Source organism: Toxorhynchites rutilus, chromosome 3 (assembly GCF_029784135.1).
Source record: "Toxorhynchites rutilus septentrionalis strain SRP chromosome 3, ASM2978413v1, whole genome shotgun sequence".
In the NCBI taxonomy this organism is placed as follows: domain Eukaryota; kingdom Metazoa; phylum Arthropoda; class Insecta; order Diptera; family Culicidae; genus Toxorhynchites; species Toxorhynchites rutilus.
Genome location: NC_073746.1, coordinates 54208631 through 54234436, shown reverse-complemented (window position 1 = coordinate 54234436; position 25806 = coordinate 54208631). Strand labels below are relative to the sequence as shown.

Sequence of the window (25806 nt, the reverse complement as noted above, 5' to 3'; positions counted from 1 at the left end):
TGTGTGTGAGACTGTCATCCATGTTTTTTTTTTGTCATGTCATGTTTTTTTTTGGCAGACTTATCTCACTTCTTAACTAGGCGAACCTAGCCAGAATTTTCACCTGCCCCCGGGCTTCTGAATGCCAAAGGGGGACTAGGCTCTGCGGAATGCACGTATCTGCATGCTCGTGCTGTTTCAGTCCTGACCGAGAAATTGTCGGACAATCGCGCAGGTGCTAAGGATGACCGACTTTTGGATGCCGGCCAATTCCTTCTCCATATTCAACACCTTTAGCGCTTCCAGAAGTGTCTTCGGGACAATTCCAGTTCCAGAGAGAACGACTGGAACAATTCTTGGGACCTCCCTTAGCCCCCACAGTTCCTGGAGCTCCACGGCCAATGGTCGGTACTTGCAGATTTTGCGACCGTGGGTCTCCTCCAGATTCTGGTTCAGTGGAATAGCGACATCGATGATGGTGACTTTGCGGTCGCTCTTGTCGTAAACCATTATATCTGGGCGGTTGTGGTGGATCGAGAGGTCGGTCAGAACAGTGCGATCCCAGTACAGCTTGAAACGGTCATTTTCCAGGACAGGTGCAGGCAGGTACCGGTAGTTTGGTACGTTGTCTTCCAGTAGAGCACATTGGAGCGCCAGTTGTCGATGAACAATACGGGCCACGTTGTTGTGGCGCTCGGTGTAGGCTGCGTTGGCCAAAACGGGACAGCCTCCCATAATGTGCTCTATGTTTTCACCTGGTTGATGGCACATCCGGCAAATGTCATCAACGTCTTGATGCCAGACGTACCGCCTGCAGTTTCTCGTCGGCATTATCCTGTCCTGGATGGCTATCATGTCGGCTTCTACTACTGAAGAGAGTTCACCACGCGTTAGCCACAGATTAGATGCGGCCTTGTCGACGTGTGGCCGGTCCAGTTGATGGGGGTGGGCACCATGCACTGCCTTCTGCTTCCAAGCTGCAATCTTCTCCTCCACTGTCTGCAGATTGCAGTTGAGTTGGTACTCCGCTTGCGCCAAGTGCAGAGCGCTGTATCCTCTGTCGGCGGCGCAGACAGCCCGGTATAGCGCGTTTTGGTTGGCGCGTTCTGCGAAGTACTCGCGCAGTTGTCGTACCTGGGCAACACACAGTGCAGATATGTCGACTATTCCAAGTCCCCCTTCTTTGCGTGGCAGTGAAACTCTCTCCAGTGCCGATTGAGGATGGTGCATTCCGGCCTCTTTAAATGCTTTCCTCATCCTCCTCTCAAGGTCCTCTAGGTCAGTTTTGCTCCATTTGACTACACCAAAACTGAAGGTCAGCAGGGGAACCGCGAATGTGTTGATCGCACGTACCTTGTTCCCCGCGTTGAGGAAAGTCCTCAGGACACAGTTCACTCGACTCAAGAACTTGTCTCGCAGCTCCGTCTTGATGTCGGAGTGGCGAATCCCGGTGAGCTGTCGGAATCCAAGATATTTATAGGATTCGCCACGAACCATGTCTCTTATAAACTCGCCGTCATAGACCTCGTAGCCTCCGGATTCGGTAAGTTGTCCTTTCAGCAGGTGGACACAGCGACACTTGTCGAGGCCGAACTCCATACAGATGTCCCTGCTTATGTCTTCGACAACCCGGATAGCTACACCTAGACGCTGACGTGAATCAGCGTAGACCTTGAGATCGTCCATGTAAAAGGTATGGGTCACTTCTTCGTGGGCGCCGTCGCCATACCTTATTTTATAGCCATGACCGTTTCTATTGAGCGTCCTACTGAGGGGGTTCAGTGCCAGACAAAACCAAAGCGGGCTGAAAGAGTCGCCTTGGAATATCCCCCTCTTTATATGCAGCGTTCTAGACTGCAACACATTTTCCCCATCACTAAGGTGCAGAGACGTGCTCCACCGCCTCATCGCATGCTGCAGGAACCTTCGTTTTGTTTTTTTTTTTTTTTTTTAAAGAGGTGAGGAACGCTCTACCAGCCTTACCTGGGAAGGGTTAACCCAGACGTCGAGTGGGGATCGCACCCACAAAAACCAAGCCCTCTACTCGTTGCCTTATTCCCCCTGGGACCACATCTAGGCGACTACTTCAGGGGGCGGCTGTGCTCATGCACTTCTCGAGTTTTCAACGCTAACTAGCGTTGTCCTTCCCTTTTTCTCAATATTTTTTTCTTTCCATTCGTTATTAATTCCACTGCACTGATGTCCTCTTCGCAGTCATTTTGAATTTACCTGTCGTGCAGCGATTAGGAAGCGCCCTCCAACTTGACGCGCGCCCCGTCACAGTCACCCTCGCAGGATTTCTCTTCCCAGCGGAGAGCCGATTAGGTGGTGCCCTCCAACACAACGCGCACCCCGTCACAGCTACTCTCGTGAGGTACCATCTCTTGCAACAGCCGTCGCCGATGTTCACCTTTCACCGTCGGACGTTGTCAGCACTTTGGTCAGCCCTCCACCTTCGCAGCAGCTCCGACATGATTTGTGTGATTGCACTGCTCACGGCATTCCAGATCATCTCGTCGCGACACATCTCCTCCACAATATTCCAGACATGAAGTGCAGGCAGCCCCTCGCGCCTTTCGGTGAACCTGGGACAGACAAAAACGACGTGCTCCGGTGTTTCCTCCATATCTCCACACTCCGGACAGAGGGGTGAAACTGCGTGCCCGAACCGGTGTAGATATTGCCTGAAACAGCCATGCCCAGACAGAAACTGCGTCAAGTAAAAGTTAACTTCACCGTGTTTCCTGTTCAACCAGGTCAAAAGTACCGGTATCAGCCTGTACGTCCATCTACCATTTTCTGCCGTATCCCATTCATACTGCCATTTGTCCAACGACTCCGCTCTCATCAATTTCCGGATACCTCTGCTTTCCCGTCGCTTGTAGCACTCGCTATCTTCCGCCAGAGTGATGCAGATGGGAATCATTCCGGCGATTACACACACAGCTTCTGTCGAAATGGTCCTATAAGCACTTACGACTCGCATGGCCATGAGTCGGAATGTGCTGTTCAGCTTCCTCCGATTTCGGTGGGTTTCCAGAGCCGCCAACCAGGCAGGGCCACCATACCTCAGTATCGACGAAGATACACTTGCCAAGAGACGCCTCTTGCTGCTGCTTGGGCCAAAGCTATTTGGCATGATCCTCGCCACCACGTTGGTGGCCTTTGACGTCTTCCCACATGCATAGTCGACGTGCTGGTTGAAGTTCAGCCGGTCGTCGATCATGACTCCGAGGTACTTCACCGCCCGCTTCGAAACGATGGTATGTCCTCCGACAGATACCTCTGCCCGCAGCACTGCCTTACGATTGCTCACTAACAGCACCTCGGTTTTGTGATGTGCCATCTGGAGCTTTACGCTGTCCATCCAACTACCGATCATGTCTACAGCCTCAGTCGCCAACATTTCCACCTCCTGAAGCGTCTCGCCGATTACCGTTGTTACGATGTCGTCCGCGAAGCCCACGATCTCCACACCTCTGGGTAGCTTCAGCCTTAGAACACCGTCGTACATCGTGTTCCAAAGCGTGGGACCTAGGATGGAACCTTGTGGAACTCCCGCCGAGATATTCTTCAGTATCTGTCCCCTGTCTGTGTTGTATACCAGGATCCGATTCTGGAAATAACTCCTCAGTATCCTGTACAGGTAGCCAGACACCTTCAATCTGTGTAGCGCCTCGGCGATGGCCTCCCAGCTGGCACTATTGAAGGCGTTCTTCACGTCAATCAAAATCACCGCGCAGTAACGGTCGCCTCTTCGTTTTTGTTTAAGCGAGACCTGAGCTTTCTCGATAACTGTCCGAATAGCGTCCACTGTCGACTTTCCTTTCCGGAACCCGAACTGCATTTTCGACAATTCGTGGTCATCCTCCGTGCATTTCACCAGTCTGTTGAGAATAACCCTTTCCAAGAGCTTTCCCAAAGTATCCAACAAACAAATAGGCCTATACGACGCTGGATCTCCAGGTGGCTTTCCTGGTTTCGGGAGCAGCACCAACTTTTGTATCTTCCATTCCGCAGGGAAGAGACCGTCATCCAGGCATTTCTGCAGCACCACCCTGAACATGTCGGGGAAAGCAAGGATCGCCGATTTCAGGGCCACATTGGGGATTCCGTCGGGGCCGGGTGCTTTTTTCAACTTTAGACCTTTTGCCACCGCGATGAGTTCTTCGTTGGTGACTTGTGCGTTCTCTGCTTCGTCCCGAGGGGCGCGCCCTCCTGATTCAATACCAAGCAGCGATTCGAAAATATAATTTCATTACACAAAAAACATCTAAAATACCATGATTATTGACAAATATTCGTTCATTATATTTCAATTTTGAAACTACTAACAAAAATACGCAAAATAGTGTAATTACCATTCATAGTATTTAAATTATTGTCAATATTGACAAAATTATTTAAATTACCTTCATTACCAACAAAATGAACAGATAATTACACAAAATATTGCAAAATTTACACACTTATTTAGAGTTAATACGAAGGGTAAAAAATATTTACATTGAGTTGGAGTCTGTGAGCGTGTTTAATGTCAAAAACCATGTTAGGTGATTTTTTCGAGGTTATTTCTTTGTTTTGAAACGATTCTTGAAAAGTGGGTCGAAATCTTGTCAAAAACATTTACTATCGTTGTTTGTTGTTGAAATAATTGGTCCGAATCGGAAAGCCATTGAACATGGTAAGTTAATAATTGATATTATAATAAAATGATTGTTTCAATTTCCTAATACATAAATACAATAATTCAGGACTTATTCACGAAGGATGAGGACACCGTTCACCGGGAGGCGTTGTGGAAAACAATAGCGCATCATATTGAAGCTGTGCCGGTTGAACTAAGGAAAGCCTTGGAGGAAAGAAAATTCGATCGGCTCATAATTCTGGGAAATCTGGATGAGCATGCCATCGGAAGTCTCCCGTTGGATGTAGGTCCGAAGATTTTCCTTGGCTACATGGTAAAACGCATCCGAGAATTAACCATCCCGTTTTTGAATGCGGATTTAAACAGTCGCGTTGGTTCCCATCGTTCGGTGGATATAACACCGAACCAGAAAACCATGAAGAAGCGAAAGCATACGCCCACTACTTCTGCGGGAAGCTCGATGCTCGGCTCGATGGAAAGTGAAGCCGATTTTAACGCTAGCGTGTATCAGAACCGGATTGCAGTTCTCGTCGCAAATTTCTTGAACACAAAATCGGTGCCAGGTCAGGTGAAACCCGGAGATGTTCAAGTAATTGTGTCCAAAAATGAAGCAGAGCCTCCGGTAGCAAAAGTCGTTTGCGTCAGCTGTAAATTGACGTGCAATGTTGCCTTGACCGAAGCACGACCTGGCGTGTTCCACCCAACACTATCTAATTTCTTCAAACACTACACCAAGTCACATCCAAAGTATACTCCTCCGGTCATGAACAAGGACATCCGGACAGCTTTTACTCGAACCAAGAAGGAAAATGTAAGAAATCAGGAGCAGCAGACAACAGTAACTGAAAGCAGTGCATCTCACAAGGACCTCTTGGAGTCAGACGTTCCCGGCGAAGGCGTTTTGGAGGAGTATCTAGCCGAGGAAATCGAACCAGGAAACGAAGCAGTCACTATCGAGATTCTGGATGCTAGCAAAGCTGTCGTTGTTGACTCACAGGTTGGTTAGAGTTCCTTGAAACCCTAGAATGCTCAATGTTTTCCGTTTCACCCTTCTTTTTTATTAATAAATAGCTTGCTAAATGGTTGGTTTTAAGTTTTATTTATTCACATGACACTAATGTATATTCACAGTTCATTCCCAACATTTTGTCCGTGTTTGCGTTACGTGTTGCTGATTCAACGTTCTACTGATGCTAAAGATTTGTGTTATTTTTACTTCGTTTTAGTTAAAAGTCGCAAGTCGGTCTCGATCAGAAAATCGGAATTGGATGCTCGTTCGTGAAATCGATTCTAATCAGCCATTAATCACAAGCTATTATGAGTGCACTCAACGAATCGTTAATATAGCTGAACAACTCCAAACCGATTCGAGTTCGGGACGGTCGTCTAATTCTACACCATGTATCCTGGATATTGAAACGACTTCTAATACGGCTTCACCTAGTATGAAATCTAAACTCCTTCTGGAGCTCGTAAATCTCTTCAATGTCAGCGGGAAAAGGATCAAATTTGCAGATGAGTTTAAGACGTATTGCACCTACATGTATATTTTAGCAGGACCGAAGGCTTATAATACGCTTAAATCAACATTGCCGTTAATTTCGTTGAGAACTGCACAAAAACATCTACACAAAACTATTGATCGAGTTAAAGAAGGGGAATTGCGAGTTGAGCAGCTGAAGAAATTTTTGGAACTCACGGATTCTCCACCTGTTGTTTGGCTATCCGAGGATGCAACGAGGCTAGTTTCTAAATTACAAATCGATCCTGCTTCTGGAAATATAATTGGAACTCTTCTGCCGAAAGATGATGAGACAGGAATGCCTGTATTATTACAGAGAGACCTTGAAAGTGTTTCACAGATGAAAAAAGAATTGAACTCCTCCACACTGACCATCAACGCCGTAGTCACTATAGACCCTTAAAAAAAGGTGCCCCACCTTTCTGTTTGATGGTTGTGGGATGTGATAAGTTTACTGCAGCACCAGTAACCAAACGACGCATATTCGTAATAGAGAAACTAAATTCTGTTGGTATATTAGTTCCAGGAAGCTCTTCAGATGGCGATTCACGATATACATGTTCTCAAAAACAATTCTGTGGAATGTACAAAAATGTGCAACTAACGAATGTACCAGCAGACTGGATCCATTGGTTCAATACTCCATTTGAGAATGATTACGGTCACCACTGCATTCAAGACACTGTGCATATCATGGGCAAGATGCGAAACAATTTGTTCAACTCAGGAAGTGGTATAAGAATAGGTAAGAATATATTTAAAAATTATTAATTTATTGTCATTAGTTGTCATTCATAACATTTCTACGAGCATTTCTATCAATATCATGTCGACAAATTTTTGTATAAACTTTTTTCAGGAAATTTCATCGCATCTAAAGCACACCTAAGGATCGTTGTTCAGAATATGCCACGCACAATACATAAATTGAATGTTGGAGACATTTTGTCGAATGACAAAATGAATTATTCTTCTATTACAAAGCTACTAAACCCAAAAATTGAGGAATGGGTTCTAACAAATATTCCTGGAGGTAGTGGAACTGTGATGTATCTTAAAATAATGCGATATGTGAATGAAGCTTTCATAGACTCATCGCTCAGTCCTCTATGTCGTATTTATAGGATGGCGTTTGCTGTAATGGCTCTCCGTATCTGGAAGACTTGTTGTAGGAAAAACAGGAGCTGCTTTATGATAGCGGCAAATATCTACGCGTGCATTGAAATGAATTTCCATGAATTGATCAAACCCATCAATTTCTTCAGAGAAAAATCAATGGATGAATACTTTTAGCCAACATTATTCGGCAGTCAAGATTGTGAAGAATTTTTTCGCCATTTGAGATCATTGACTACTTTGTGTTCAACAATTGTTAATTTTCAATGCTGGACTTATTGCATAGAGTTCATAGAGTAGACTTTATGAACTATGCAGAAAATATACTGCAATGTTATGGAGTCAATTCGAAGAAGAGTTCCAAAACCTGCCAGACATTTCAACTTCCGGGCCTAGAGGAAATCGAACAAACTGTTCTGAATGCCCAAGTTGACGCTGAAAATGAAATGTTGCACCTGGGTCTTCAGGCTGTGCATCCTATCTCAGCCTCGATCTCAGCATTATTTCCTGAAATAAGGTCTGAAATTCCTTTTGAAACACCCATCACGAACGAAGAACGGAATGATGATGAAGTCAATACATATGCTGATGCAGATGTTGACTTGGATGATGAGCACAACTATTTGGATCTCGATTTGGATCATTTGGATATAACTGTGGCTTCAAACGGTGATTCCAGCATGCATGCCGAGATGTATGTACCTTTGGATGTTGAAGATGAATTGCGGCTTATGCTAGGAGAAAGCGCTAACAACATTGAAATTAAACATCTCATCAAGGGAAATGGTATGTATGGACATAATACAAGTTTGGGTATTTAGCATAAACTATAACACGCTTCGAATTTCAGTATCAATTAAATCATCACGACTGTACTTCAAAATGCAGAATTCAGATGGAAAAGAAGTTTTTGTGAAAAAGTCAACTGTCGTTTGGTTGTTTAACAATGTTAAGGATACCGTTAGTTCAGATCGCCTATACCGTTTTGTTAGGAATAATGATAGGAGAGTTGATCCTATTTTAGCCCAGTCTGGAGGAACGCATGATTAAATTCATATTGGAGATTGGTGTGAGTTTAAATATAGGGCACATGGAAGAACACGAGTCGTGTATGGTAATGTGGTAGGATTTGAATACATCATCGGTAGATCGAAGAACTACACGCTGCACTGCGCTCCAATAAAACCACCCAGTGGCATTGTGCCAACAGGAATTTTTGTGTATGCTAACTGGTTTGAACGATGTGGCAATGTAGCGAACAAAATTCAACTTACTAACATTGTAAATGATGGTCGGATTGATATAGATTTGTACAAAACACATATCCAATCTCCAACATTTATAAACAATGTTATGACACTAGCTTGAACGCAGTTGTTTGTATGATTTGAAGTTTGACTATTCTAAATATATAATAAATACGAAAGGTTCACGACTTGAGGATAATAAAAAGAGATCGAAAGAAATAAAAAAAATAGTTGATAATCAAATATTAAAACTCGGATTTAATTGAATTTACACAAATTGAAAAAAATAACCCTGGGAATATAAATTTTATAGAATATTCGGTAATTGCTACACTAAGACTTGTGTAATAATTTCGGTAGTACATATTTAAAAATTGTTTATTCATTAATAAATTGTACCCAAGATTACTGCCGTTCTACCGATGGTTGTCCCATGTTCTACACAAACCTTGTGCACGCTGGGATAACCATGCATAGAACGGCAGATTAAAGTGTACTCAAATATTCTTTAGTCAACCATATCCAACCTACCATATTTTTAACAGTGCATTATTCTTATATTTCGTTGGTTTACCGAAAACGAATCTTGATAAACGAAATTATTTCAAGGTTTAACCTTCTAACGCCCATGGTGTGTGTAGAGCATCATTTCTTCAAGGTTCCCTCGGAGGTTCCAACTCTCACTAAATTGCGAAATATTGTAAAATTGTAATTTGAAGTACTAACTGTAAAACTATTGATTTACAACATTAAGTAAAAATGAGCGCTCACTCTTTAGTTTTAGTTTTACCTCGAGCCTTACTCTATGTTTACAGTCAAACACAATTTAAAACAATAAAAAAATTAAACGGCTACGATGTTGTTATTGAAGCATTTTTCATACACAAGCTATTTTGCCATCCAAATCATCATAAAAAATCGTGAGCGTTAGAGGGTTAATTTACCAGCATCCTTCTCTAGTTGAAATCAGAGAGTATTTTGAATATTTCTCAGAATACTTTAATTATTGATAACTACTCCATTCAATTCCATAAATACCACAATAAAATATTAATTATTGTAATTATCATATTGATTCAATTATATATTATCATTATTGGTTGGTTCCTCTTTCTGTACTGGAATTACCTATTAAATACTAAAAATATTTCAAATATTCACAATCTACTCAATAATTATAAAATTACTATAAATAATAACCTATAATGTCATTACTAGGCAGCAAGCGTATGGTAGTGCGTGCCCCTCGCTTCGTCCTCACCGTACAGTGTGGGTGGCCACGTCGGTGGGTCGTGCTGCGGAAAGAGTCCATTCACAATGACCTCGAGTTTTTCCGGACATAATTCCATGGGAGTCGTTGAACTACGGAATTTCGCCATCACGATTCGATATGCTTCACCCCAAGGATTTGCGTCGACGTCTCGACACAGCTCCCTATAGCAGTTCGATTTGCTCCTACGTATCTCTCGTTTCAAGGCGGCTCTGGTCGCTCGGAAAGACGCGCGGTGCTCCTCTCTCTCTACATCGGTTCGTGCCCTCTGGACTCTTCTTCTGGCTCGTAGACAGTTAGCGCGGAGAATGCTGAGTGTCTCGTTCCACCAGTAGGCTGGACGTCGTTCATTCGTCGGGTTCAGTCTTCTCGGCATCGCTGTATCGCATGCCCTCACCAATGTTCCTGTCAGCCCGTCGGCGCTCAGATTAAGAGTTCTGCTGTCTATGCGTAGTGCTTCGACGAAAAGCTCCTTGTCAAAAACCTTTGTCCTCCACTTCCGCTCAAAGGTTTTTGTATTCCGTACCGCTGCGGGATTCCGTTGGCCGACACTATACAGGATTGCCTGGTGGTCGCTGTGTGTGTATCCCTCCGACACTCTCCACTTCGTATTAGCCGCCAGTGATGGACTGCAGAAAGTTACATCGATGATGGATTCGCGGCCGTCCCTTCGAAAGGTGCTGCTAGTGCCTTCGTTCAGAAGTGTGACGTCTAGTTTTGCGAAGGCTTCTAGTAGGCTGTACCCCCTGGCGTTGGTGCATCTGCTTCCCCACTCCTCAGCCCAGGCGTTGAAGTCTCCTCCGATGATGACTGGTTTGCGGCCGCTGACCTTATCCGTGAGTACGTCCAACATCTCGTGAAACTGCTCCGCTGACCATCTTGGGGGTGCATAGCAACTACACATGAAGATTCCGTTGATTTTGACGATCACGAAACCTTCCTGTGAGCTTTCTACCACTTAGAAAGAGAGAGTAGAAAATGGGGAGAGTAGAGAGAGTAGAGAGATTAGAGAGTAAGGAGAGTAGAGAGAGCACAGAGTAGAGAGTAGACGTGCTCCGGTGTTTCCTCCATATCTCCACACTCCGGACAGAGGGGTGAAACTGCGTGCCCGAACCGGTGTAGATATTGCCTGAAACAGCCATGCCTAGACAGAAACTGCGTCAAGTAAAAGTTAACTTCACCGTGTTTCCTGTTCAACCAGGTCAAAAGTACCGGTATCAGCCTGTACGTCCATCTACCATTTTCTGCCGTATCCCATTCATACTGCCATTTGTCCAACGACTCCGCTCTCATCAATTTCCGGATACCTCTGCTTTCCCGTCGCTTGTAGCACTCGCTATCTTCCGCCAGAGTGATGCAGATGGGAATCATTCCGGCGATTACACACACAGCTTCTGTCGAAATGGTCCTATAAGCACTTACGACTCGCATGGCCATGAGTCGGAATGTGCTGTTCAGCTTCCTCCGATTTCGGTGGGTTTCCAGAGCCGCCAACCAGGCAGGGCCACCATACCTCAGTATCGACGAAGATACACTTGCCAAGAGACGCCTCTTGCTGCTGCTTGGGCCAAAGCTATTTGGCATGATCCTCGCCACCACGTTGATGGCCTTTGACGCCTTCCCACATGCATAGTCGACGTGCTGGTTGAAGCTCAGCCGGTCGTCGATCATGACTCCGAGGTACTTCACCGCCCGCTTCGAAACGATGGTATGTCCTCCGACAGATACCTCTGCCCGCAGCACTGCCTTACGATTGCTCACTAACAGCACCTCGGTTTTGTGATGTGCCATCTGGAGCTTTACGCTGTCCATCCAACTACCGATCATGTCTACAGCCTCAGTCGCCAACATTTCCACCTCCTGAAGCGTCTCGCCGATTACCGTTGTTACGATGTCGTCCGCGAAGCCCACGATCTCCACACCTCTGGGTAGCTTCAGCCTTAGAACACCGTCGTCCATCGTGTTCCAAAGCGTGGGACCTAGGATGGAACCTTGTGGAACTCCCGCCGAGATATTCTTCAGTATCTGTCCTCTGTCTGTGTTGTATACCAGGATCCGATTCTGGAAATAACTCCCCAGTATCCTGTACAGGTAGCCAGGGACCTTCAATCTGTGTAGCGCCTCGGCGATGGCCTCCCAGCTGGCACTATTGAAGGCGTTCTTCACGTCAATCAAAATCACCGCGCAGTAACGGTCGCCTCTTCGTTTTTGTTTAAGCGAGACCTGAGCTTTCTCGATAACTGTCCGAATAGCGTCCACTGTCGACTTTCCTTTCCGGAACCCGAACTGCATTTTCGACAATTCGTGGTCATCCTCCGTGCATTTCACCAGTCTGTTGAGAATAACCCTTTCCAAGAGCTTTCCCAAAGTATCCAACAAACAAATAGGCCTATACGACGCTGGATCTCCAGGTGGCTTTCCTGGTTTCGGGAGCAGCACCAACTTTTGTATCTTCCATTCCGCAGGGAAGAGACCGTCATCCAGGCATTTCTGCAGCACCACCCTGAACATGTCGGGGAAAGCAAGGATCGCCGATTTCAGGGCCACATTGGGGATTCCGTCGGGGCCGGGTGCTTTTTTCAACTTTAGACCTTTTGCCACCGCGATGAGTTTTTCGTTGGTGACTTGTGCGTTCTCTGCTTCGTCCTCACCGTACAGTGTGGGTGGCCACGTCGGTGGGTCGTGCTGCGGAAAGAGTCCATTCACAATGACCTCGAGTTTTTTAGGACATAATTCCATGGGAGTCGTTGAACTACGGAATTTCGCCATCACGATTCGATATGCTTCACCCCAAGGATTTGCGTGGACGTCTCGACACAGCTCCCTATAGCAGTTCGATTTGCTCCTACGTATCTCTCGTTTCAAGGCGGCTCTGGTCGCTCGGAAAGACGCGCGGTGCTCCTCTCTCTCTACATCGGTTCGTGCCCTCTGGACTCTTCTTCTGGCTCGTAGACAGTTAGCGCGGAGGATGCTGAGTGTCTCGTTCCACCAGTAGGCTGGACGTCGTTCATTCGTCGGGTTCAGTCTTCTCGGCATCGCTGTATCGCATGCCCTCACCAATGTTCCTGTCAGCCCGTCGGCGCTCAGATTAAGAGTTCTGCTGTCTATGCGTAGTGCTTCGACGAAAAGCTCCTTGTCAAAAACCTTTGTCCTCCACTTCCGCTCAAAGGTTTTTGTATTCCGTACCGCTGCGGGATTCCGTTGGCCGACACTATACAGGATTGCCTGGTGGTCGCTGTGTGTGTATCCCTCCGACACTCTCCACTTCGTATTAGCCGCCAGTGATGGACTGCAGAAAGTTACATCGATGATGGATTCGCGGCCGTCCCTTCGAAAGGTGCTGCTAGTGCCTTCGTTCAGAAGTGTGACGTCTAGTTTTGCGAAGGCTTCTAGTAGGCTGTACCCCCTGGCGTTGGTGCATCTGCTTCCCCACTCCTCAGCCCAGGCGTTGAAGTCTCCTCCGATGATGACTGGTTTGCGGCCGCTGACCTTATCCGTGAGTACGTCCAACATCTCGTGAAACTGCTCCGCTGACCATCTTGGGGGTGCATAGCAACTACACATGAAGATTTCGTTGATTTTGACGATCACGAAACCTTCCTGTGAGCTTTCCACCACTTAGAAAGAGAGAGTAGAAAATGGGGAGAGTAGAGAGAGTAGAGAGATTAGAGAGTAAGGAGAGTAGAGAGAGCACAGAGTAGAGAGTAGAGAGTAGAGAGTAGAGAGTAGAGAGCAGAGAGTAGAGAGTATAGAGAGTAGAGAGTAGGGAGAGTATGAGGAGTGAAGAGAGAGTAGAGAGTGTGGAGATAGTAGAGAGTAAGGAGAGTAGAATGAGTAGAAAGTAGAGAGAATAGAGAGTAGAGAGAGTAGAAAATGGGGAGAGTAGAGAGAGTAGAGAGATTAGAGAGTAGGGAGAGTAGAGAGAGCACAGAGTAGAGAGTAGAGAGTAGAAAGTGAAGAGAGTAGAGAGAGTAGAGAGAGTAGAGAGAGTAGAGAGAGTAGAGAGAGTAGAGAGAGTAGAGAGTAGAGAGAGTAGAGAGTAGAGAGAGTAGAGAGTAGAGAGTAGAGAGTAGAGAGTAGAGAGTAGAGAGTAGAGAGTAGAGAGTAGAGAGTAGAGAGTAGAGAGTAGAGAGTAGAGAGTAGAGAGTAGAGAGTAGAGAGTATAGAGAGTAGAGAGAGTAGAGAGTAGGGAGAGTATGAGGAGTGAAGAGAGAGTACAGAGAGTGGAGAGAGTAGAGAGTAAGGAGAGTAGAATGAGTAGAAAGTAGAGAGAATAGAGAGTAGAGAGAGTAGAAAATAGGGAGAGTAGAGAGAGTAGAGAGATGAGAGAGTAGGGAGAGTAGAGAGAGCACAGAGTAGAGAGTAGAGATAGTAGAGAGTAGAGAGAGTGGAGAGTAGATAGTGTAGAGAGTAGAGAGTAGAGAGAGTAGAGAGAGTAGAGAGTAGAGAGAGTAGAGAGTAGAGAGTAGAGAGTATAGAGAGTAGAGAGAGTAGAGAGTAGGGAGAGTATGAGGAGTGAAGAGAGAGTAGAGAGAGTAGAGAGAGTAGAGAGTAAGGAGAGTAGAATGAGTAGAAAGTAGAGAGAATAGATAGTAGAGAGAGTAGAAAATAGAGAGAGTAGAGAGAGTAGAGAGATGAGAGAGTAGGGAGAGTAGAGAGAGCACAGAGTAGAGAGTAGAGATAGTAGAGAGTAGAAAGTAAAGAGAGTAAAGAGAGTAAAGAGTTGAGAGAGTAGAGAGTAGAGAGTAAAGAGAGTAGAGAGTAGAGAGAGTAGAGAGTAGAGAGAGTAGAGAGTAGAGAGTAGAGAGTAGAGAGTAGAGAGTAGAGAATAGAGAGAGAGTAGAGAGAGTACAGAGTAGAGAGAGTACTGAGTAGAGAGTAGAGATAGTAGAGAATAGAGAGAGTAGAGAGTAGGTATAGTAGAGAGTAGAGAGTAGGAAGAGTAGAGAGTAGAGAGAGTACAGAGTAGAGAGAGTACAGAGTAGAGAGAGTACAGAGTAGAGAGAGTACAGAGTAGAGAGAGTACAGAGTAGAGAGAGTACTGAGTAGAGAGTAGATATAGTAGAGAATAGAGAGAGTAGAGAGTAGGTATAGTAGAGAGTAGAGATAGTAGAGAGTAGAGAGTAGAGAGAGTAGAGAGTAGAGATAGTAGAAAGTAGAGAGTGGAGAGAGTAGAGAGTAGAGAGAGTGAAGAGTAGAGAGAGTAGAGAGTAGAGACGGTACAGAGTAGATAGTAGAGATAGTAGAGAGTAGGGAGAGTAGAGAGAGTAGAGAGAGTAGAGAGTAAGGAGAATAGAGAGAGTAGAGAGAGTAGAAAGTAGATAGAGTAGACAGTAGATAGAGTAGATAGAGTAGATAGAGTAGATAGAGTAGAGAGAGTAGAGAGTAGAGAGTAGATAATAGAGAGAGTAGAGAGTAAAGAGATTAGAGAAAGTAGAGAGTAGAAAGAGTAGAGAGTAGAGAGTAGTGAGAGTGGAGAGAAAGTGGAAAGTTTGAAATAAAGAGCAGAGAGTAGAGAGAAGAGAGAACAAAATATAGAGTAGATAGTAGGAAATGAAGAGTAGAGAGTTGAAATTCAAAGTCAAAATTGGAAGAGCAACAATTGATCGCAGAGAAAGAGTAGATGTTCGAGACATAGAGATATTTGGACTAAAAAAGAAACATTGAATAAAAGAAAAGAAAATAAGTTGCGAGAGTCTGTTTGAGTGCAACAGCAAAGCTATTCCAATGACTTTGCGGTAAACTTATTAAAACACAGAATTGGGCCGCTAGTTACAAAAAAAAACTTTAATTTGCAATATTTAAAATGTATCTCTTTTATTTTTTTTTTCAAATAAAATAGAAGTCATGTAGAAAATTTTTAAAAATGGGTATAAAATGGTAAAACAATTTTTGACGAACTTTGTGGAACATCGAATTTTCTATGAATTTTCGAAACTTCGAATTTTTGAAGACATGTGGGTTAATACAAAACGTAGCGATAATGTTTTTCAACGTTACTTCTAAACATATAGTTGATGTGTTTGGAAAAGTTGTTGAAAATTATAAGCAAATTCATAAAACTTCATGAACACGACAAACATATTAAAAGAGCCAATTTACTATAAAAAAGACAATAAATTAGAAATATTTAATATCTCAAGAGTGGCTTTTTTGTTTGAAATCAGAATTCATAATTTGTGCCTAAAAATGATTGTTAACGTACAAAAATTCAATGTTTAAAAAATTCATGAAAATTCGATGTTTCTAAAAGTTCATCAAAAACAGTTGTACCATCTTGGACTTATTTTTTAAATTTTCTACATGACTTCTATTTTATACGAAAAAGTTGAATTTAAAAATATGTATTTTAGATATTGCAAATTATATATTTTTTTGTAAATAAAAAAAGAGTACTAATTTTTTTCTAAGTTTATATTTTTTTCACGTTTGGACATCAATACTCTATAACTTATTATAAGACACTATTTCGGTAGGACTCATAGTTTTTGTGATATAAATTATCGAAGATTTCTCTTATTAAAATCGATACGCCCTTTTCAAAACTTACGCTTGAGTCAAAAAATTCCCGAATGCTGTGGAAAACTCAGATTTCCTCCAACCCATACGGAATACAAACTTTTGTTCGAATAAAAAAAAACAAGTTTTTAAAATCTGCATTTTTTGTTCGATTTCATTTGGACTTGCACTATAGAATCAAATTTTGCATCGCATTGATCACAGTCTCTCGTGAGGGCAACTGATAACGTTGATTTTCTCACCCAATAAATTGGCGACGTATAATTCCTCCCCCGATTGTGACTGCTGTTGCTGTTTATGCCAGTATGTAACCTCCATGCAGAGTGTCACGACGAAAACGTGCCTGGTGCATGTGGGTCGTGATTCGGGTATGTGATGATTGAAGTTTGGGTTAGAGAGGAGAACCTCCCAGTATGGATACCGAACCGCCGTTCTGAGCCAGGACGGATAAGCTACAGCATTGATGTTTTGCTTTTGTTTTTGTAAGCTTAGGATAAATGCATACTACGTGAGGAGGCGGCACTACGGCACCCAACGGAAAATCTTAGCTGTAGTTTGCCATCAGCCACGAAACAATAACAATGAGGTCTCACCCCAATGGAATGGGGTTGGATCATAAAAAAGTCATTGGCGCCGTCTCGAGGGAAGGATCACGGAGTTCGTTGCTAAACAGCGGAGTTATACTCGATCCGAGCGGAAACTTTGATGAGTGCTAGTGCTGACAGCGCTCGTAAACCTACGTTCGTACGTTGGTAACGAGAATGGTGAAGGATGATGAAAACTATCCGTTTCAGTTCACTGTTAGGATTTGTTTTGAGAACATCATCACGAATTATAGCGTTGTAACTTAGGGATTCTAATATTAACCATAAAACAAAAGATCGAAAAGCTCTCTATAGATTTTTTCGTGTTTCCTCTAGACAACGGTGAAATACAGCGGAAGTGAATGATATCATCGGTTCAGGAATTTATCTGGCCGCTTTCGCAGATATAATATCAAATCCCTAAACAATTGATGCCGAAGAAGATAAAACGAGATTCTCGCACGATACATCGGCGAATGTAAAATCCAAAGCGGATGTGTCGAGGAAGGCATAAGCTCAGAGAAGAATTATTCCTCATAAAAATGTGTTTGTTAGCTTTCTATGCTGTTTAATTCGAGAAATTATAAATATCAAGCGAAGGAAATTAAATGGCAAATTAATGGGTATAATAAAAACGGATTCTATTGTACAATTTGCTTACATAATATATCAGCTTTGAATGATTGCCTATGAGAAGCTTAATATCATCCTCGTTTTTATCACAACCTTTACAAAAACCGACGCGTTCCAGTTCCATCGCGCCTATTTTTTCAAACATATACATATGGTACATATGGTGGCAACTACCTAAAATCACAATTTCTATTATAAGATGACCAATTTTGATTGCGACTAATACGTCAGACTCACCAGAATGGAGATATGAATTACGAAATTTCAATACCCTGCGAAATCATAACCATTTAAGAAAAATTATAGAAAAAAATGTGATTTTAAATCGAAAATAATATCTTACATTTTATCCTGGGACTAACCGTTCTCGAGATATTACATGTTTTAGATAATGAAAATTATGTTCGTGAGGTAATAGAAAATTCACACTATAACTGTGGTTCCGACATTGTACAGAAAATTCAAAAACATTATTTTCATTAATCAAACTTGTAATATATCCTATGGCAGAACGTTAAATACAGTTTTTCATGAAAAAAACGCATGTAGATTCCATTCTTTATATTATTTTTCTTAAATGGTTATAATTTCACGGAGTATTGAGTTTAATTCTTTTTCAAAAATTCGTATAGCCATTTTGATGAGTCTGATACGGCAACTCTATACGTCAAATTTTGATAAATTTAAAGGGCTTTGTAAAAAAATACTTTAGAAAATATCGAAGGGACATGTTTTTAACTACAAGCATTTTTAATACAAAATTCTATTTTTGAACATATTTTTTTAACGACTTATTCAAAATGTTATGCGCTTTATGAAAAGAGCCAAAGTTTTTTTTAATTTATGCAAAAAAATCTTACTCAGAAACTAGAAGATCTACAAAATTTTGAGTCAAAGAATGAAATGTAGGAATTTGTTTCTATTTTCATTACTAAAATCAAAAATATTTGAAAAATCACCAGAAGAAAAATTATCATTAAATTAAAATTATTTTTTTCTCAAAAAGGATTTTTTTAGTAAATCCTTAAAACATATACAGGTCGGACTCGATTATGTACAGGCTCGATTATATACAATTTTGGACTCATAATTCAAATATGACTCATTTCAAGAAAAAATGTAATCTTTCAACATTAAAGTGAAATTTTAGTGGCTATTATTATTTATTATTATTTATTTATTATTTATTTGTGATCCATTTGACTTGTAGTCTACATGAATATAATTAAGATTAAGGTAAACAGTCAAAAACATCAAGTAGACAAATTAAAATGTTTCAAACGACACTTAAATACGTCCACAGAACAACAGAAATCGAACAGGTGAAACACATAATTAAATTCACGACACATTGATTCGCCTGAAATCTATCCGCAGGAATTCCCTTGATCGCAGGACCACAGCAGGTGCGTTCTAATTAAGCTGCCCAAGAATATGGGTGGAATCCGCTTCTCCTAGCAATCCCTATGCGACAAATAAAGCTCTGGCTGAGCTACGCCTTTGACGTAGAGTTTCTATTCCAAGCAGGCGGCAGCGATGCTTATACGGTGGTAGATCAGCGGGGTTAGTCCATGGAAGAGACCTTAGTGCAAATTTTATAAATCGAGACTGAACAGCCTCAATTCTGTTTATCCAGACATGCGCATATGGACTCCATACAACAGAAGCCGTCTCCAGAACCGATCTTACAAGAGCGTAATACAGTGATCGGAGACAGTAGGAGTCTCGAAAAACAGTAGGAGTCTCGAAAAGTTTCTGTTTGCCTTAGCGATTATGCTAGAGTAATGATCTCTGAAAGAGAGTTGTGAATCGAGATGAACTCCAAGGTCCTTCCCCACGCTGACTCTCTCGATGCGGCATCCTCCAATGTTATACACCCAGTAAATTGGAGATTTTTTTCCGTGTGAAGGTGATGACAGAGCATTTCTGAACGCTGATGGTCAGATGATTAGAACAGCACCAGCTTTCAAACTGGCTAGGGAGTCGCTGCAGTGTCTTACAATCCTCAGTGGATCTGACATTGTAATAGAGCTTGAGATCATCCGCATATACAATTCGACAACCTGATGGGATGAGCAAGCACACATCATTGAAAAAGATAGAAAATAATAGCGGCCCTAGGTTGCTTCCTTGAGGAACACCTGAACAATTTGTAAAGGTATAGGACTGCGATAATCCAAGCTTCACACTGAGTGGTCTGTTGATCAAGTAGGAGCTGAGCCATCCAGTGAAGTTCGAGCAAGAATCTAATCGCTTCATTTTAGCTAGTAGCAGTTGATGATCCACACGGTCGAATGCAGCTTTGAGGTCAGTGTAAACTGTGTCGATTTGCGCACCATTCTCGATAGCTCTGACGCAATATGATGAAAAATCTACAAGGTTCGTGTTGAATGACCTCCCTTTGAAGAATCCATGTTGATCTGGCGAAATGTACGATTTGACAGCATTGAAGAGCACGCCACCAACAAGAATTTCGAATAGCTTGGACCCAGCGCATAGAAAAGTTATACCACGATACGTAGACACGTCACGTTTATCACCTTTCTTATGAATAGGAAACATTACTGATTCTTTCCATTTCTCCGGAAACTTCCCCTCTGACAGTGACTTATTGAAAACAATTGCTAATGGAGCAGCAATTGACTCAGCACACTTTTTCAATACAATCGGTGGAATTCCGTCAGGCTGAGGAAGATTTTAATTTACGAATCGCATCAAGAACGTTTTGTTCTGAAAAAGTGAAGTTTCCTATTTCAATCAGGTCCCTAGGCACATTCTCTAGTGCCAGGCTTATAGCTTGATCCGTGATGTGGTTCGTTTTAAACACGCTGGAGAAATGGTTTGCGAACAGATAACAAATTGCAATACGAGACTCGGTTACTCTATCGTCAAGAAACATAGATTTCGGAAGACCGCTCGTTTTACGTTTACCAAAAGCTTTTAGGATTGCGTTTTAACGCTTAACGTACTTTGAGTAGAGTAGTCGATTGAGGGTTCGATATCTTCGACTGGCAGCATCGAACTGATGTTTTTCCATCGGATTTCGGTGAATGGTGTATCTTCTCAGAGCAGCCGTTCTCAGGCGTTTCAATTCGCGGAGCTGGTGACTCGACCAAGGAGGTTTACTTGAGGAGGGACAAAGCGATGAAATAATTGAATAAGTGTGCTAGTAAGCTGTGAGATAGCAACGTCGGTGTCGTCATCAAGAAACTGGACCCAATCGTAGTTAGCAATAGCACGATTAATTTAATCGAAATTTGCTTTGTGAAAATCAAATCGCATGTCATCGATGGAATCATCATAAATTACAGGTTCTGGAAAATGCGATCTGGCGACAACAGCAGGATGGAACACGTCAGCTTCAATCAGAGGTTCGGAAGCCTCTACCACGTTGAAACAGCCTCTGCGTAGATGAATATCAGATCCAAGTTACGGCCTTTGCTATTTTTGACGTCATTCATTTGTTTCAAGTTCATTGTAGACATTCCATCGACGAGATGAGCGCTAGAGGTCGAAAATCTGGACTCCAAAGGATCAGCGTACAGAAAACCAGCAGCAGAATTCAACCAGACAAGGATAGGTTGATTGTAATCTCCAAAAAGAATATGAGAATTGTTCGGCTTCAATGATTCAGTGACATTGGAAACGGACTCAAAATGCTTTTCGATGATGTCGGCATCAACTGCAAGATCTGGCGCCAAATATACCACCCCGACAACAATGATATTGTCTGATCCATGTACGTTCACCCAAAGATGCTCCACTGCACCGCTAACTCGTGTAACTGATTTCGAAGAGCTAAACTTTTTAGATACCACAATGAGTACGCCGCCTCCTCTTTTTTCCCCGTCGTAATTGGGTCACGATCGTTCCGAAATATTGTATAATAGTCACCAAATAGTTGAGCGGAATGGATATCATCATTCAACCATGTTTCGGTGAGAACAATAACATCATACTCCGTATTCGATGTAGACAGAAACAGGTCGTCAATTTTGGTACGAATTCCTCTCACATTTTGGTAGAAAACCTTTACGCTGCTCACGTTGTGGGCATCGTCGTTATTCTGCGCGTTTCGAGTGTTCTGGACAGATGCTGTAGGTTGATGCAATCTATGGATGGTGAATGGATCAGGAAGCATATTGTTCGAAATGAAAGTATTGTTGCCTGGAGAAGCAGGCTGGAAGACCTCTTCCATAGCTACAGACACAGGACCGGGACAACTGTGACGATTGGAACTGAATCGATTTGATTGTAGGGATGAACTGGTAGCCTGATCGGTCACGACTGGTCTGCGCATAGAAGAGGCTTCCATACTGCTTATTGACGTGCGTCCCGGCAACTGCTTAACACCTCCAGTGGCCTCAATATGATGAAAAGCTTGATGGTAGCAAACATTTTGTGAGGAATTGCTGAAAGCCGGAATTTTGTGAGAGAACGACGACTGAATACCGGAAAAAAATTTGCCTGGCAGAATAGGCTGGGCTGCCCTATCTCCACCATCGAACACAGGAACGGGACGACTGCGACAGTGACCGAAGTGATATGGCTCGACTGTGCCGAGAGTATAAGGGCTGCCCATATAACCTGTTTGTGTCCCGAGTTGTCCTCGATGCTTAATGTTGATGATGGTTGGTCGTTTTTTGCTAACTCTATGACAAGTTCGGACGAGTAGATACAGAATCGTTTTTTAAGTTGTGTTCAAAGGCTCGGACAGTGACTCCTTCAGGCCAGTACCAACGATCGTCGACCACGTTTGAAACAGCTTTACTGACTGTCACTTCAAAAGAGACAAATGACAAGTCATCCAGGCTTTTCCCACGAGGAACTAGCTTCACGACTTTGAACAGCGATGAGTCCACATTGACAATATCGTGTGTATGTTGTTTTACATCGTCCTCTTTTTGATCTGGGGTAAACGGAGTAACATAGAACGCTGCCATGTCGTCAGTAACCTGTCCAATCTTAGCAACGTTCAGAGTCCCTGTGCTACGCCGGATAACATTACCACCAGTGATGACTGGAGATGATAGAGTGCGGCCTGTTACTGCTACCAACAGCATGAACAAGAGATGAAGACTCGTTCACGGATGGTTTACCCGAATTTTCGATTGGTGCAGCCGGCGTAGATGCAATCATGTTGGAAGTCGCTCTAGACTGTTGCTTTGCAAAAATTTGCACGCGTCGGTTTCCAACCATAAGTCTGTCAGGTTGTTGTTGCGCAACTGAGCTATTGATTTCATTCAACACCTCGAAAAATGACGACTCATCGCAAGATCTCGAGCGATTGATGGGACCAATGGTATAATCGAGATTTAGCTGATCGATGTTTTGGAGAAATAACGACTTGTCTGATGACTGATTGGTATGTTTGAATTGCTGCTGTGTGCCGTAGAGCGTCTTATTGATGGTACGTATAGTTATAAGTATAGTGGGGTAAAAATCGTGATTTTGAAGATTTTGCCTGAATGGTGAAAGAATTGCTTATATCGTTAGTGCAGTGAAATTAAGAACGATAGAAACTGGATGTCAGAGTACAGAATGTAGAGTGGTTAGAAAGCTTCAATTGAATTGATAGGAACAATCAAGTTTAATATGAATTTTTGGGATAAAATTAATAATTACACATTAAAAATTACTAACTTTTAAATGTTTCACTTCCAAAATTGAAATCCACTAATTTAGATGTTCCACTATTACAAACTGTACTAAATTTGTTCATCTTTCAAATGAAAGCAACAGAATAAGCTTACGCAGCGTACTTTTGTTTGAGGCAAGTTTGACACAGTTTGAGGCAAAAGAGTCCGAAACAAAAAATAATCTATAACTTCGTCATTGTTGGAATCCAAACACATGCGTAGAAGGATTTTTTTTCATCAAATATGATCGCTCATCACTTTTTGAGAGATTCTGGAAAAAAATATTTTTTCATGTGAGAAAGGTGTTTTCTGACTTTAAGAGGATAAATTAAAAATTGAATTCTGCTTTATTTTCAATAAACGAAATATATATAAGTTATCGCCAGGCTCATATAATCAAACCAGCAACCATACCCACGGCATAAGACGTGCTGTGACTGTAAACAACGGAACCGGATCGCAGCAGAGACCAACCGCGGAGGCATCAAACTATGCCGATTCAACATCTCTCCAAGTAATAATGATTTCCAACTCGTATTGTACCAAAAGAAATTGAATAAAGATCCAGATTAAATTAGTGAGCCGACGAGAACAGTCGCGTTTTCCTTTTTAGCTTTAGCTTAGTTTAGTTAGTCTTTTTTTAAAAATTCCACTTCCTCACATGGGAAGTTAAGTTATATATATATATATATATATATATATATATATATATATATATATATATATATATATATATATATATATATATATATATATATATATATATATATATATATGTGTGTATTAAAAAGGAATAAACATTTTTTTGACTCGATTATATACAGTGAAAAGAAATCCGAGACTGTATATAATCGAGTCCGCTCTGTATATAAATAGCTCATACAATAACCAACAAGTCATTCGTATATCGGAAGACGCGTATTTCTACAGGAAAAGAGTTTATGATACAATTTTTTTTATGTTTCCCCTGAAAAATTACTACTAATGTTTTACGCAGTGGCTTCGACTGGGTGGACCGCCCCCGGGTGCACGATTTTAGGGGTGCAGGATGAACTGCATTTATATGAATAAATTGGATTAATATGATTGATTCATTTCCGTGGAGTGGGGGTGGTCGGTGTGGGGTGGTGTTGCAAATCGGTGTGTTTTATTTTTAATAAAACACAGATTTTTTGAGATATTGAGTCCAGATTCATTCTGATTGTAGTTCATCTATTGCATTTTAAAAATGAAATTCTATTTCGGTCGTATGCTCAAATCACACCAAAAAGTATTTTTTTGCGGATGCAATGGTGTCTCTTGAAGCACATGTGGGTTTGAACTTCACCAATAACGCATATTTTGTTCGTTGAGAGTCATTGCTGAAGATGATTTTGTAATGAAAACCATAATTTTCTCCAACATTCGTTAGACCCCGATCGGAGAAGTTTCGGCGCTTCATATGATCAAGTGGTTTTTGTTCTTGAGTCAATTTGATCTCGAAAGAGTGTGGTCCAAGATCTTTTCGCAAAATACGCCACAATGAGGTTTGGGAGATACTCAAATTTTGAGAATGCTTGATTTGGGACATTTCGGATTGATACACTTGCGGCTGCTTTTAATAATTATTCAGCGTTGCTCGTTCGTGTACTTCACTTCGGGGTTCGTTCACACGAAGACAAATAATTATCATGTCGCTAATAGATGGCTTTTTAGTTTTATTTTTTTTTTCGAGGATGTTATAAATGCAAAGTTACTTAAATGAACAATCTAATTTTAGAACCTACATTATTTTTTATATAGTCATGCATCATTGATAAGAGCACTTTTGAAAAAAAAAACAAATCAAAATAAAATGAGGATTTTCCATCGGTGAGTTGACTAAAATGTCAATTTTATGTGTATAAATCATAAATCAAACCGGCGAAGCGTTCCAAGTATATCACAGCCCAAAGCAACTACTATTAGCAACCCAAAGTCAAATTCAATTACAAGGAAACTTCGATATAACGTACCCTCGTTATAACGTACCCTCGATATAACGTCACTCGATATAACGTACACATTTCCAAAGTGTAAAGGAAAATTTTTTTCAATATTTTTTTCTGATAGAACAATGAATTACCTGTATTGTGATGCTAAAACAAGTTTTGTACTTTCAATAAATCCCGAAATACAGCTGGTTTTGTGATTCCGGATTCTAAATGAATCAAGCTTTAATCAACAGTACGAAGGAAAACATCATGAGAAAGGCTGGCTTCGTCTTCTGATTGAAGTTAATCATTAACTTTACTAAAACACCAACACAATAATGTATTATAGACTACGTTTGTGAGTACTTTATTATGCTTCGATATAACGTACAATTCGATACAACGTACAATTTTGAAAATTAAATGTACGTTATATCGAAGATTACCTGTACTCGTATCTCTTTCTCATCGAACGTCCTTTTACCCGGAATGGTTAGACACACTTCACACAGCGAGTATACACTCGTATGGCATCTATTTTACTGCGAGGCTAGGCGTGATATGAAGAGTCCATTTTCCTGTCATCCCCATAACGACATGACAGTGACAAACTGTACACACCGGAAGGCACTAGAGCAACAATCGCCAAGGGAATGGTCGTAAAAAATCGTAAAGTATCAATCAATGCTCCGAAGCC

At 42.0% G+C, this 25806-nt stretch overlaps 1 protein-coding gene and 1 long non-coding RNA gene across 2 annotated transcripts; both read left to right on the top strand.

The window, feature by feature from the left end:
* Positions 1 to 4554: 4554 nt before the first annotated feature.
* Positions 4555 to 5473, top strand: LOC129773141 (uncharacterized). Its single transcript, XM_055776715.1, has 3 exons — positions 4555 to 4663; positions 4734 to 5274; positions 5364 to 5473. The coding sequence occupies exons 1-3, from the start codon at positions 4661 to 4663 to the stop codon at positions 5471 to 5473; spliced, it is 654 nt and encodes a 217-aa protein (XP_055632690.1). The 5' UTR covers positions 4555 to 4660.
* Positions 5474 to 5506: 33 nt separating this feature from the next.
* Positions 5507 to 7361, top strand: LOC129778993 (uncharacterized). Its single transcript, XR_008743543.1, has 3 exons — positions 5507 to 5624; positions 5854 to 6894; positions 7009 to 7361. It is a non-coding gene; the product is annotated as an uncharacterized LOC129778993 (long non-coding RNA).
* Positions 7362 to 25806: the final 18445 nt, after the last annotated feature.